Source organism: Anopheles merus, chromosome 2R (assembly GCF_017562075.2).
Source record: "Anopheles merus strain MAF chromosome 2R, AmerM5.1, whole genome shotgun sequence".
Lineage (NCBI taxonomy): Eukaryota > Metazoa > Arthropoda > Insecta > Diptera > Culicidae > Anopheles > Anopheles merus.
Genome location: NC_054082.1, coordinates 3,864,941 through 3,879,285, shown reverse-complemented (window position 1 = coordinate 3,879,285; position 14,345 = coordinate 3,864,941). Strand labels below are relative to the sequence as shown.

Sequence of the window (14,345 nt, the reverse complement as noted above, 5' to 3'; positions counted from 1 at the left end):
GCACAGTTTCGCCCGCTATAGGAGGATAGGAAAATTATTGCCTTGCTAAGGGTGTTTCCATCGCGCTAGACCGTGGCTGATTGCTGATCAATATAAAAAGGGCGGATTAGTGCGGCAGCGAGAGCGAAAGGGAAGGAGTGGAGGAAAATTAATCGGATCCACTAATCCGCACGGGGCCACCCAACACAAACAATGGTACAGCGGTTGTTCGGGTGTGGATGCGATGGGTACGATCACAGTCATCAGGGACGGACGGATCAGCAGGCTTCGGAGTTGAATGTTCTGCAAATGCGAAAGTGTAGCGAAGCATATGGCGAGCTGTAATTAAAACGTGTCAGAATATTTATTAGTCTAATTCAAATTATAGTTTATAGTTGTTTGTTAGTCGGCTTTGATGTACATTCGCACCAGAGAGTGATGCAGAAATGAATGAACGTTAGGTTCGAGATTTACATAGAAAGTATTGAACAGAGGCTAGAAAGTGCAATTTATTGGAGATGCAAACTTTGTATCGTTTTGTTTATTTCTGTGCGAAAACAATGTATTGCAACAAGTATTACAACGATTACAAAATCATCGATAAACTGTGTTACTGTAATAACGAGAGGGTTTGTGTGTGGAATGCTAAGTGCACTCCAGCTTCTCCAATGCAGTTGCAGCCAGGCGAGCCATATGCTGCTTGTTTCATACCTCCTCCAGCACAGTGCATTATCATAAGATGGTGTAAAAAATATTGAAATGTTCACTGCGCTTCAACGGAGGAGAGTGTGTATTCCGTTGGATGGCGGTCGGAAACCAAAGAAACAGTTGTTTTGATAGCAGAAAATCAAGTATCGAAAAGAGTCTTCTCTTTCTCTGTTTCCCTTTAGCACTTCTTGATTGATTTCACTATCGAGACTACACTCTACTGCACTCTGGCAATTAAGAATTCGCATCTCGTGCCAGCTGTCGGCGGAAGAAGAACTGCTTTCACCGAGCAAAACATCTCACACCAGCGACGACTATCCATACCATATCGGGGAAGATCTTTCCAAAGATGTCTCGGTGGAACAAAGTCTAGACAAATCACAACCGCAGCGTCGGCGCACGGGTGAAATGATTCATTCAAGATGAGGTGCACAAGATCTTCTCATCATCCGGCTGGGGATCTCGCCGTACGTGCGTGCGTGTATCTGGTCCCGCTGATCGCACTATCTCTGCTTGTGGTGCAGCTGTGTGCAGCTTGCATGCATATCCCGTCCAGAAATAGAATCCACTGCTCACCAACTCTCCGGCAGAACGCTGTCTTAACGTCCAGAATGGCCCAGGCCCATGTAGCTGGTGTCCCGCAAGTGTGGTTAGCGTGCTTGGAATGACATAACCGAAGCAAGTGTTGGAAGAGGCTAGATGCGCGCGCCACTACCACCGCTACAGAGACCTATTCAGCGTGTGTGCACCCGATGCACTCAATTGAGCCAGCATATTAGCATTCTGAGTGCAGCAAACGGCGGTTCGGGTTTATGTTTCGCGCGTTTCCGTTCGCCTTTTGCTGGTTTCGTTTGCTCCCGTCGGTGGCTAAATTTATGCGCTCGAGTCCCCAATATTGCAGTCTCTGGGTGAGCTACTAACGCGGTGCAGAGCAGTCGGGGCAGTCGCAAGATGTAAAATAGCATAATCGTTTCGCGCTTTGCTTCGTTTGGTTTTTGGTGTGCGCCATGTTCTGTGTGCACGCGGTACGGTTATGTTGTCTGTTGGGAGGGTGCGTTTGGTTTTGTGCCGGTAGCATAGAAATAGACATATTTTTATCGTAGGTCTTGGCGAGTAGCAAACGGACAAGTTGTTGCACCTCCACGCTCTACGCAAAAAACACTTGCAATTCAATGCAAATGAGTAAATGTTGAATCAGGTGTGTGGGAGCTCGATGTCCGATGCTTTATTTACTTGTTTGTTGGAAAACAGTGTTCGATGTGTTTATTAAAACACAAGCTGCACAATCGTGCTTCATATTTTTGTTTATTTACAAATGCGTTGCTTCGTGCGGTCGTTTTGTATAACTTATGGCATCGGAAAACGATTTGTTTGACATGATGCACGGCTAATAGTACGATTGGTGAACATCAGACTGCATCGTGCACAAATTGCTACAAGATCCTACCGAAAAGCAACTATCTATCCTTGGTTCGAGGCTAATCTTTTGTCAGCTGTCACGAACTGCGAGTGAGTGAGTTGATTGTACCGTGTTGTTGAATGAAGGGAATGAACTGAAAAAGAAACGCAGTTATCCGTTTTCTCCTGACAGGGATGCAATAGACATACAAAAAATCCCTACGTGGGTAGTCATCGTTTAAATCTCGGATCATAATCGAACATCAATTAAATTTCCTTTCTATTTCACTCACGTGCTGGCATTGTTATTGACTCTTTCTATTTTTCTCTTGTACTTGTAGGTAAGTTCGAGCAAAACATGTTGCAGAGACTATCAACGATGTCGTGGATACATATGTTAAATCATTAGTAAGAGTTGATATAACGGTATTTTTGTTGTATTTATATTTTCTACTGGAGATACAAGTAAACAAAGCAGAACTTGACAAAGAATTTATTTTACAAAGCAATATGTATGCAACATAATCTTTAATTGTATCGGGACTAATTAAAGTTACAATTAGCTTCCGATTCGTGCCTCGATGCAACGAGCAAACAACCAACGAGAGCAACGAGAAAGGGAGCTGACGGTAGTTTGATTATGAGGCGCACACATACCGATGCCTCAGCAAAAAGGCCCTTTCACCTGTCCCGTTTGATCCATTCTGCGGTACGTTTGGTCGTTCACCGGTGCCGCTCCTCCCCACCCCGACCCCACCAGTTGTGTTTGATCTTCTACAGCGATGTTCGGCACAAGCTGGAATTTATCTTTTTTTCCTTCCTTATAGAAAATGTTTGTCCACTCTGTCCAGGCAAATGCAATGCACCCATGAATCATCGGAAGAAAAATGTGAGGCGCACGTGTTTGTTGTGTTTTCCGGCGACGAGAAAAGAATCGTCGCTGCGCTTTGGCGCTTGTCATACCACAGCAGCACACCATTGACAATTTGGTGAAAGGAGAGCTCTCTGCTGTTGTCGCCTGTGCTCTTGGTGATGAAATCAAAGCAAACGAGCAGATCCCTGGCCCTGGCGGTCACACGAGCCGAGAGCCGTGTGTAGTGGACGAGGTTTTGAATGAATGCATCTCTCGCCACTTGTTTGCGCACCGGGCGGAAGGAACGCAAGATGGATTGGATTCAGCCCTCAGCGAATGACGTGTTAGTTTCCCTTTTTCCTGTGGGTTTTTTTTCGAAACACACTCCTAGATCTAAAAATAATAATAACGAAAAAGTGAAAGAGCATAAAGATGCCATGGGCTGGAGATTTTCCCTTTTTCTGATCAATGGCAACGTGTTGCATCATAGCCCGCTGGAGGTTGAACGTTTGAAAAGGCTTTGCACAGTAGCATGTACAGGAAATTATGCACCATTTTGCAAATCCCACCGAAAAGTGTATTTGCATTTGTGTGTGTGTGTGTGTGTGTGTGTGTGTGTGTGTGTGTGTGTGTGTGTGTGTGTGTGTGTGTGTGTGTGTGTGTGTGTGTGTGTGTGTGTGTGTGTGTGTGTGTGTGTGTGTGTGTGTGTGTGTGTGTGTGTGTGTGTGTGTGTGTGTGTGTGTGTGTGTGTGTGTGTGTGTGTGTGTGTGTGTGTGTGGTGTGTGTGGTGTGTGTGTGTGTGTGTGTGTGTGTGTGTGTGTGTGTGTGTGTGTGTGTGTGTGTGTGTGTGTGTGTGTGTTTTCATCTGTGGCCGTTCTTGCTCGATTGGCGTTCCGGGTGAGGTATGGGGTAACATCACCTTTCACTTTTGCAACGAAATCAGTCGCAGCGGTAAATATTTTCCTTTTGGTCGGCCACACCATGGGGGGGGGGGGGGGGGGGGACCGTTTGATTTAGGCTGACAGGAATTTGGGCAGCTTTATTTTCGTACATCGTCTTCTCGAGCGCTCTCTCTACAGTGCTCGAGGATGAAATGCAAGTGGGATGAAATGCGTTTTGATGGAATGTTTGTCCGGTTGGGAATGCACCAGGGAGAGAGAGGCTTTCGAGATCAGTTTGGTTGTGGTCGGATAAATCTAATGACGGAGCTATTGTGCTGGAGAAAGGGTGCTTATTTGGAGTGTGATGGATGTGGCAACATTTTATGGGCGACCTTGAAATTTTGATCTACGTTAGAGTTCAGTTTCACTTATGGGGAAATAATATCTTTGAACGATTCTTCCGGGTGTGCAATAATTCCGTATTAATATTTTCGGCTCCAAGCCTAGTGAGGAATTCATTACTTTCTCCCAACAATGTGTACTTTGGCCAAACAAACTATCCCGGAAGTGCACATATTTTCACTCGCAGTTTATGCACTTGCCTCGTCTTTCACTATATGTCTCAGTGTGATCTACCCTACACGAATGTGGCATAAATGTGTTTTGGGTGGCCTGATATGTTGAAACCCTCGTAATAATACGTCCCGCCGATCATGTTTCGGACGTGATGACATAATGAAAACAATGAACTCCATTCAGAAAAACAGCCGCGAAATGATTGTCAATGTTAGCAAGATCATGTTTTTTGTGGTCCAAGAGTTTTGTAGAACATGGCAGATTGAAAGAAAACAAAACATTCCCTGTAGACTGTAAGAAGCCGGCGGAGGAGAAAACACCCACTGCATCCACTGGAAAGTATCAGCGGAAAACTACGAGAAACTCTTCATCGAACGTCACACGACTCGCACACGGACGGCGCCGAGCCGCCGTTCCATCGTGTTTTGCGGTGCTTCTATAAATCATAAAACACCTCATGTGTGGAAATAAATATCATCATGAAATGAAGCAAGTGAGAAGAAGCCTCGAAAAAAGAGCAATGGCAGCAGTAAGGAATCACGCTCATAGACCCCCTCCATTCCTCACCATTGGCCGTTATGTGTGATGAAGGTTGGTGTTGCGGTGAAATGCAGAGGTTTGCAAAAACTCTGAAAAAGAAGCTCCAAAACCGCTACCATCGATGCAATCGGGCTTTTTCTTCGATGCGAATCGGGGAAGAGCAGTGGTACAGAATGAAAGCAAGCGAGTGGGATATTGGTGGAAAATTTGTCAAAGTTTGTGTGTGTATGTGAATCGAGCTTTTGGTTGGGAGAAAATGTGTCGAAAGAGGGAAGGAAAGATGAGTCAGGCCACAAACGCGACCAAGCGAGCAGCAGCGCGCACACCTGGTGGACTCCTCCGCCGGGGTTGATTTTTCCTTTCCACGAGGGATGCGGCGGCAGCTCTTGTTGCTTTTATTTCGGGCTTCGGTTGGGATGCTCCACCGACCCGGGCAGAAGCGCCGTTAATGCCACCGCTAAGCCTTCGCATTACCGGCAGCGGGATTTGGGTCTGCTGTGCGGCGGATGTCGGTTGTGTTCTTTTTCCCTCCCGTTCGCTTCCATCGCGAAACTGCTGTTGCTGCTGGTGCGGCTGACTTTTGCGTTGGTTCCGCTCACACGGCCGCCACATACGGTGTTTTCACGTACGGTGTTTGGATGGATGAGCTTGTGTCGGTGTGTGCGTATGTACGCTCAGTACACTTTTTGTTTGATTTTGATGCTTCTAATGCCCGGGGCTGCTTACTTCCGAACTTGAAGTACAACCAACTCGACACGGTACAAAGCAAACGGTACAGTTGACGTCGATCGCACCAGAGCAGACTCCGGAGCGACGACTCCGATTTTCGAACGGTCGTGATTTTCGTCGACCCAATTTTGTGGCGCGGATTCAATCGATGATGTTCCGACGATTGATGCGCGATGGGGTGGGATGGTGTGGTGTGGATTTGAAGGAGTAATGCTGGCTCGTGGATTGTCCAGCCCATTCCCAAACGATTCGATGGACGGATCCACACGGAGCACTGCCGGAAATCGATAAACGGAAAGTGAAGTCTCTAGTGGTGGGCCCCTTTTATTTCACCCCCTTTTTCCAAGAGCACTTTCGGACACTTTCGATCGACGGAAGAAGCTTTCGTATGCTGATTGCTTTAGGGGGACACTACTGAAAGAGAGTTGGGGGTTTTCTTTACGGAGGAAAATTTGCAGATTGCCACTTGAAAGCACCGAAAGCATCGAACAGGCAGAGTCTCGCTCATCATCGTCATTATCGTACAGGAACAGGTGCTCCAGACGACGAAAAATAACATTTACCGTAGGAGCGCTTCAAGCAGGCCCGTGAACTAATGGGTAGATTACAAAGGGGGACAACTTTTGCATGAAGTAGGAGTCTCATCTTGCACTCCAACGTGTCATGTCCGGCGGGCTCTTGCGTTCGCGACCCCTTGACGGGGCCGGCTCTGGTGTAAAAGTCAGGAATGTGTATTGTGATTGTTTTCAAACAAAACGAAACACTCACTGAAACATCTCAAGGTGGCTGGTTCATCAATGAAAGGGAAAATATCTTTTCGCAGTTTCTCGATCGTGTCACGTACGGGATACGGGGATGAATGGGTAATGTTTTGAGAGACGCTTGAAACAAGCACGCCAAGCATTATGACGCCAAGTTATGTTGTTTTTGTTTGTAAGGTGTGTGTTTGTGTTGATTTTTTGGGTATATTAGCGAAATCTGGCTTTTTGCTTCATTGGCGTCAAACGTTAATTTGTCTCACACTGCAGACAATGCGCAACTGCCCTGTGAAGGTAGAGTTCAACATACAAATAGCTAAACAATCTTAAAAAACGTGTCCGTTACGCACAATTCAAAGTCACTGACAACAAGGGTGCGAAAAGACGATAATTTTTGCACACATGCTCATGTGCCGTGCCGCGGACGATTGAGCCGGAAAACGAATGCAACGCATCAAATCACGCGCGTCACCTGGCGCGGCGCGTCAACAGTCAGAGCCAATAAAATGTCATTTACCCTCCCCCACTAAACTATCGCATTGTAGAACGGTCAGAACAAGAACCTTGCGTTGGTGCAATGGCTGAATGCACTCGCCGATCGTGGTTGTGCCGGAATTGTCTGCGAACGCGCACGGGGCAACGGGTGACTTTTGGTGGTTGGTGGTGATTAGAAGGGCAAAAGGAAGAATATCGGCGAAACAAACCCACAGAAAAAAGGCGAGACTTTCCGCTCGGTTGGGCATGGGGAGATGGTTGGGTGGGGAAGGCAGCGACAGACAAAGACCCATTGAACCAAGACATCGGACGAAGAGGAACAAAACGGCTGTATCGGCGGTGGGCTGTGGTTTACGGTGGATTAGAGCGAATCGAACGTGTGGTGGTGTGGAGTTCGGGAAGGAATTTCTGCTACAAACCGTGGCCCGTGTCATAAAACTGTAGAACTAATTTTTGCCCATCACGCTCCACGGTTTCCGGCTGGAGGGAGGGCCTTCAAACAGGGTGGTGTTGTTCGGATTGATTTACGCAAATGACATCAAACGTCGTCGTCGAACGCGAATGGGCACAATTGAAGACGAGCTTCTTCTTGCTGCCCATTGTTTTGATGGGTCTGAGAAAAGGCCCTAAGAACGGCATCTAGTCGTCGTTTGGGGTGTGGGGGTGTATGATGTATTAAATGCTAAACCTTCACCCGGCGGATCGATGTCAGTAGAACACTGAGGATAGATTACTACACAGCGCGTTCGCTGCGATATTTCCTGCCCGGAAAAAAGGTGTACAGGCAAACGAAAGACACTCATAATCCCGGCTTACGGTGACGGGTCTGTCATCATGTTGGAAATAAAAATTAAATCGACTGTTTCGATTCGAAAATCCAAAACGCTTAGCTGCATAAAAGCACCACCACCTCGCCGTCGCGCACCGTGCAGTGGAAATCGAAAATCGTACCGTCAGATATTTTGATAGACGTCGGCTTAAGAGCTTGCGCGACGACGCGGCGGTGCACAAGGGATGGAAATAAACAAATAAAATAATAAAAATACAGCTGACTGCTGCCAGACACGGTCAAGATTTGTGTAGCTGCCTTTCTCTCGCCACTCTCTGGGAAGTGTTTTCTCCTAGCATTGGATGGAATGGTGGTGTCTCTCTTTCTGTGCCGTTTTCTATGCGAGAAAAACTAGCTTCACAGTGAGCGGGAAGCAACATTAGTGGAGACTGTGATTTTATGCTGCGAGTGAGTTCCGTGCGTACACTGTAAAATATGTCTGCTGTCACAATATAGCTAAGTCACTCGCTGGAATGAAATCAATTGAATTGAATGAAATAACTGTAAATATATCAAATTAATTGCATTCACCGAATCATTTTGATCATTTCAAGCTTCCGAAATTACATCTAATTAAATTTCTTGAATGGTGTTTTTTGGTTGCACTATAACATCACTAAATTGAAATGCTTTCACGTCTTTGTGATGTCTTGTTTTGGTGCACAATTTATATAGTTCTTTAAACACTTACATGTTTTTGCTAAAAGCCACACAATATTGTTTACTAATACCACACGCTTTTCTAATACTCTCCGTGGTGAGTGAAGCCGTGAGTTCTATGTTGTAGCATAACTTTTCGCTCACGGTAACCCTTCTCCATGGTATGCTACAAGATCCACCGTTGTATGACTATGCTGAGCAGGAAAATACAAGAGAGAAGGGAGAGAAAGTGACGATTTTCATGAGAGCATGGTTAATCCGCGATGGTTTTTGCTAGCATCGCCACTACAAATTCCGATGGGGTGGGCTTTTCGATTCACGAGCTAGTGGTAATGAGAAGACTTCCCTGGAGAGACTATATTGAAAGAGAGTTATACTACAGCTTGGAATAGTTTTCCACCGCGTATGTTGGACCTGAGCGCGCCGGCTAGTTAAAATGCTCTCGCGCGCGCACTGCTCACTGCTCTCATTCCTTTACAGCGAGTTTTCCGTCGTCGCCGGTGCTCTGATTTTCCGGTAGAGACACAAATCTCTCCCCAAAAGCGGCTGGCTAGCGGGGAGGAGGACCGATGTTCACCCACCGTGTGTTGGCGCTCTCTCTCTCGCTCGATCTATGCTGCACTTTCCTGTGGGGTTGGATGGGCCCCATATAAAATGCCGCCAGCACCGTAAATAAAACCTTAGTCCATACTCCAGCCTCGTACCGTGCGCATTCGTACAGTGGTGGGTTTCTTGCGGTGCTTCATTTGTGTCTGGTGTTTTTGTTGTTGTTGGTGTCGTTGTTGTCTGTTCACATTCCGCCCTAGTGCAGACGCGCGGCATTCGTGGAGTGCATCGGTGTACCTACTACGGTTCTACGATTTTTCGTCCGAGGGTTTTTGTGTGCGCGCAGAACATTTTCCTAACGACTTACCGGGGGAGTTGGGGCTTCTGCAACAGTGGCGCTATTCGTGTGGCTATGACTATTTGCCTCCTCCCCACTCCAATGAACACGAGCGAGAGTGTTGTGTATGTGTGTGCGTGTTTTTCTGGTGCATAATATCCTTGCAAACGGCGGGACCTAGCCGTGAAGCAGTGTGAAGGACTGCCACTTAGCGAAACTGGCTAGACAGTTGGACCTCTCGCCGAGCGCCCGTCTGGCAGCTCGCCCAAAGTCACGGGATTAAGCAGCGTTGTTTGTGGATTGAATGGAAATTGTTTTCGCTACCCTGCTTTGGTGTGGCGTTTTTTTGTCTGTGCAAAGTGCCAAAAAAAAAAACCAACATGCAGAAAAGGGAAGCAACGTTTTGTTTGCTTCCTTTGGAACCTGGGGTAGACTCCTGTGCGGGCGAAGAGAATCGCAAGACATTTAGGACAATGAACTATGCCTGTGCACGGGTGCATGCGGTGTGGAACGATAATGGTTGAATGAATTACGACCGGGAAAACACGCTCTAGCGAGTGTTGTTGGTGACGGAGCAGTGAAAATGAAGCAGTGAATGAAAACGTGGCCGTGTTTTCGTGCTAAGATAAGCGCCCAGTGCGATCAACCAAATCGAAAAGGACATAAACATTGATAGTTTTCTGTTGTGTCGCCTCACAATTACGGACTCTGTGAGCAGAAGTGGCTCTAGTTTAAATTGCTAACGGGGTTTTTTTGTGAGCAAATCGTTTTTCGGCAGACTTCTGTAGTTAAATATTGTTGCTTAAAGTTAAAAGAAATCCTTTCTTCCCTGATCATTGCTTTATTGCACAAAACATGACCGTGAAATAATTACGATTTTTTATTGATCGAACAAACTGATGTCCCTCGCCTGCTTCCACAAAGACTCGTCTCGTATACTTTGGCACGTTCTTCACGTGTTATCAGATTCGCAGCATCCATAACCTTCACCAATGCAGTTCACATTGAGATAGTAGTTCGGTGGAGAGAGAGAGATGCCACACTTGCTGCTGACGTCACAGCTCAGATGATCCAGAAGCTCTTCCAGAAATGTGACCGTTCGTTAGCAGCGGGTGGATGCCGAGCAAGCTTAAAGCTTCTTTCCCCATCCTGACGGAAGCGAGTATGCTTTTCTCGCTTTCACTTTCACATCCTGATCCTTTTGCCATCATGCTCCTGTGCACTGCAAAATCCACCATGTTGGTTCTTTTCTCTCCATGTGTGCACCATTTCCATGAGCTGCCTTTGGGAGCCATCGAAGTTCCGCTTTTGCGCGTTGCGAGCGTTGCGTTATCTCTTTTACGAAGCGTTCTGCAGCATCTTTCTCTGTCCGCACCGCTCTGGATGGATTCATTCATCGACCATCGGTATGTCGCATGTCGCTTGTTTTTGTACCGAGTCTTTTCCTTCCCCAAGGGAATCCTGCTTGCGGCTACTCCCTCCCGTGCCCTGGCGAATGCTCGGTCGCATGGTTGCACGATGACTCACTGCGGCATTCCTGGCGGAAAACGCACACCAATACTGGCAAAGCAAGATTGTGTTTGGATGCTGGCAGACGATGCTCCATCTCGTTTCGTTGGTATCGATTTCGGGGGAGCTTTTGTTTGTGGAACTACCACTGTGTGGCAGCTCCAAGTCTTGCTGTAAATCTGTGGTGGGGTGTCCTAAGGCACCGCACGTTTATGTGGCTACCCGTCGGCCTTTGTTACGTTGTCCCGCCACCGATGAGCAGGCTCGTAAAAATACAGAATGATAAAGAAGACTGCAGGAGCACGAATGTAGCACACACACATACGGACGAAGCAGGGACTTGATTTTCCTCGTTCAGTTGACAGTTGTCTACGGAAAGATGCTTAGCTTGGTTCGCCATTTTGCTTTAGCTCTGTTTAAGATATTCTAAGTAGCACAAACCCCGAGCGAGTGAAGAAAAGTCTGCCGAAAAAGAGTATTTGCTTTTAGGGCTATCTTAAGCTTGCAAAAGTAACTTCAATTCATTGTTTGTTTGTCTAAATTCTTTCTCCCTCGAAAAAACAATCAGTCTTCAGTGTTTTAAGCGTTATCTTTATCAATTGCAAAGCAGCTGACAAAAAACCCAATCCGTAACAGTGTGGAAGCAGCTGCATTCACGCAAACCGCGTGCAACAGTGTGATAATCAGTGAGTTTTTGTGTGTGTGTGCGCGCTTTCCGTTTGATTTTATTTCGTTGCGTTTTGTCTTGCTGACGTACCTGCCGTTAGTCGCCTTTTACTTCCCACTTCTGTACCAGAACCAGCCAGCAAAAAATCAGATAAAATGGCCACATACGCTGCATTCAAGCACGTCGAGCTGTACAATGTTGGAAACACGAAGAAAAGGTAAGATAATGATGGAGAGTGTGTGTGAGAAAGTGACTATTTCGCGAGCGATAGCACGTTGAGCATATTTGCATGGCTTCCGTAAGAAATAGGGAATGTTGTTTTTGCCCTCGAAATTCGTGATGTTTCCGGAACATTAGAACCAGCAGCAGACTTAATTCGTCATAATGTGCTGAACGGATATTGACCAAACCATAAAGCATTCCGGGAAAAATAAGTAGGTGTACTTTCTTTTTCCACGCACCCCGTCGTCATATTTTTGTTGGATTGGCTGGACTGTGGTTGGTTCCAAAATATATTGTTGTGCGTGGCAAGTCGTTTTGATCGTGCGGTCTGCCAAAAGGGTCGGCAATGGAATAAAACGATGTGAGCCAGCCAGCTGACTGACCTTGGCGCTTAATTTGAGTTTTATGTTGATAGAACAGTTGATCCTAATCCTTCGCTCGTTTAATCCCTTTTTTCTGGGTGGGGAGTGGTGACCCACTCAGACATTATTCTAGGCAACACTGTGCCAACAGAAGCGTTGGCGAGTATTGGAGGAGGTTCATTTGGGGCTCATAATAATTTAGGAAGCATGTACCGCTCGAGAAAGCGAATTAGAATTGCGTCTAGGTGAAGTCATACCACCCAATCCATATCCTCGCTGTTCGGAAATTGGGGCCAAGGAAGCGTGTGTATTATAGGGAATGCAGCTTTCCTCTGCTCCTTCGCTTGTGGTGTTGGTGGTGGTTCGGCGAATAAATTAATTTGCTATGCAGCATAATGTCGCAAGCTTTTCCACCGCCACAGAAGACGCATAAATGGGTTTGATTTGGACGTGCACCAGCCTGGTCAGTTCTCCGGGCGCCGCCCGATTCCCGATTGCCATTCGAACCGCTGGGAAACATGGTGGTGTTGTTTTTATTTATCTGAGTTTTATCGCAAAAGTACTATTTTCCTCCCTCTCACGGATAAATAGTGCTGGTGTTGAAACAAAACACACAAAAATGTAGGACAGAAAGGGATACTTGCCGTGTGCCGTTGGTCCTTGCGGGAATGTTGGTGGCGGTGCTATGGACGACCGAAGCTGGGTTAAGGGCATCGGCTAGTCGTTAAATGTTGCGCCGAGGAATGTGGAAGCCCAAATTACTCAGACGAATTGTGTTTTTTTTTGCTTATGGATGGTTCCTTGCAACGCCACGCCGTTTGGTCGATTGCCCATTTATTTGTTCTTTTACACATCTTATTCTTATCATCGTTAGCTAGACTCGCTAAGGTAAACTCGTCAAGAACGGATTAACGAATGGACGGCATGGAAAGCAGCACCAAACGATCGATTTTCCTGCTCTGTAGGCAATCGATTTCGTTTGGAAAAAAGCTATTGGTTTCATGTAAGATTTGGAGGATTCCAAAGCACAAATGGTAAAGTGGAACGTTGAATAGTGTCATGGCCGTATTTTAATGTAAGTTTGAAATAGATACCAAAGAAGCAGTTGTGTTTAGAATGTAAATGTATTACAAAAGAAGTATGTTACAGCTTGTGAAACTGTTTTAATGTCAAGACAAAAATCAATGGACCTAATTTCGACTGACCCACTTCAAAAATGATAATGGGAGTAACCAATCTGTGCAATGATAAAATAGAGTGCTGTTAAATGCTGATGTTTAGTTGCTTTCTAAACCCAGACATGCATTACACGAAAATTTCTCCACTGCGTTCGAATTTGACCCTCGGTAATGTTGTCTTCTCTCTCGCCACCGCTGCTGCTCTCGGGAGAAGACCGTTGCAGTAATTCGGTGATAAATTATTAATTTCTCGATTATTATTGCACCGGCTGCTGTCCGTCCGTACAGCAGCACCGTAGAGCGAAATGCGCCAAGTGCCCAAGTATGGGCAAGCACATCCATATTTACCGAACCATATTTCAGCCCATGGAGCGTTGAACACAATCTATAACAACGGAAAGAGGGGCACGGGCGCAGATTGCGGCATATATAAAATCAACCTAAGCTGTGCTTTATGTGTGTTTTCCGCCCTTCCTCTTTACCATCTGCCCCGTGTTCGGGGTGTGTATGCCGGCACGCTCTACGCACACGGTGTGTGTGTGTGTGTGTGTGTGGTATGCTGCTGCCCATCACGGTCAGTGGCGCCTCCCTTTTTCGCGGCCAAAAGCGGGGAGGCCGTACAATTTCGGGCGCACGTACACGCAGAGACCGGTGTCCGGAAAATATAGGCAATCGGCGCACAGCATTGAGGCAGCAGCATGAATCGCTCACGTCATATGTTGCCCCGGCTGACGGACGACTAAACGGTGGTTTACTTTTTAGCCTCTATCGCCGGAGAAAGTGGTGCAGTTTTACAAACAAAGGACAGCAGGCGGACACGGGGAGAGGGCTGGGCTGCTCCAGTTGGCCGGTGCATGTTGCAGCGGGAGGGAAATGATTCAAGCCGCATATGCTGTGTGCCCACCTGGGTGGGTGGATGGAACCGCTGTGTTAGCTCCCGATGTTCTTTTGTGCAACTGTTACCGTTTTTTGTGTAGCCAAAGTGTAGAGCGAAGAACGATTTCATGGCACGAATCCGTGAAAGGAAAACAATCCGTTTTTCGTGACATGTTTTCCCTGCGAATAATCGCAGGCAAACGGACACGTGTACGCGAGCTGGCTTATCAAATATTGGCCCA

At 46.7% G+C, this 14,345-nt stretch overlaps 1 protein-coding gene across 8 annotated transcripts in view; it reads left to right on the top strand.

The window, feature by feature from the left end:
* The window catches only part of LOC121603640 (microtubule-associated protein Jupiter), a 109,173-nt gene that overhangs the window by 60,995 nt on the left and 33,833 nt on the right, over positions 1-14,345 (top strand). For 2 of the 8 annotated variants that reach the window (XM_041932682.1, XM_041932684.1), the window contains exons 1-2: positions 9,027-9,129; positions 11,367-11,682. The exons of 1 other annotated variant lie outside the window; for it this stretch is intronic. In XM_041932682.1, the coding sequence (XP_041788616.1) occupies positions 11,621-11,682 (62 nt within the window). In that variant the 5' untranslated portion in view covers positions 9,027-9,129; positions 11,367-11,620. Of the gene's footprint in view, positions 1-9,025; positions 9,130-9,240; positions 9,258-11,366; positions 11,683-14,345 lie in introns of those variants that run through there. 5 more of the 8 variants (XM_041932679.1, XM_041932680.1, XM_041932676.1 and 2 more) reach the window with 5 other exon arrangements.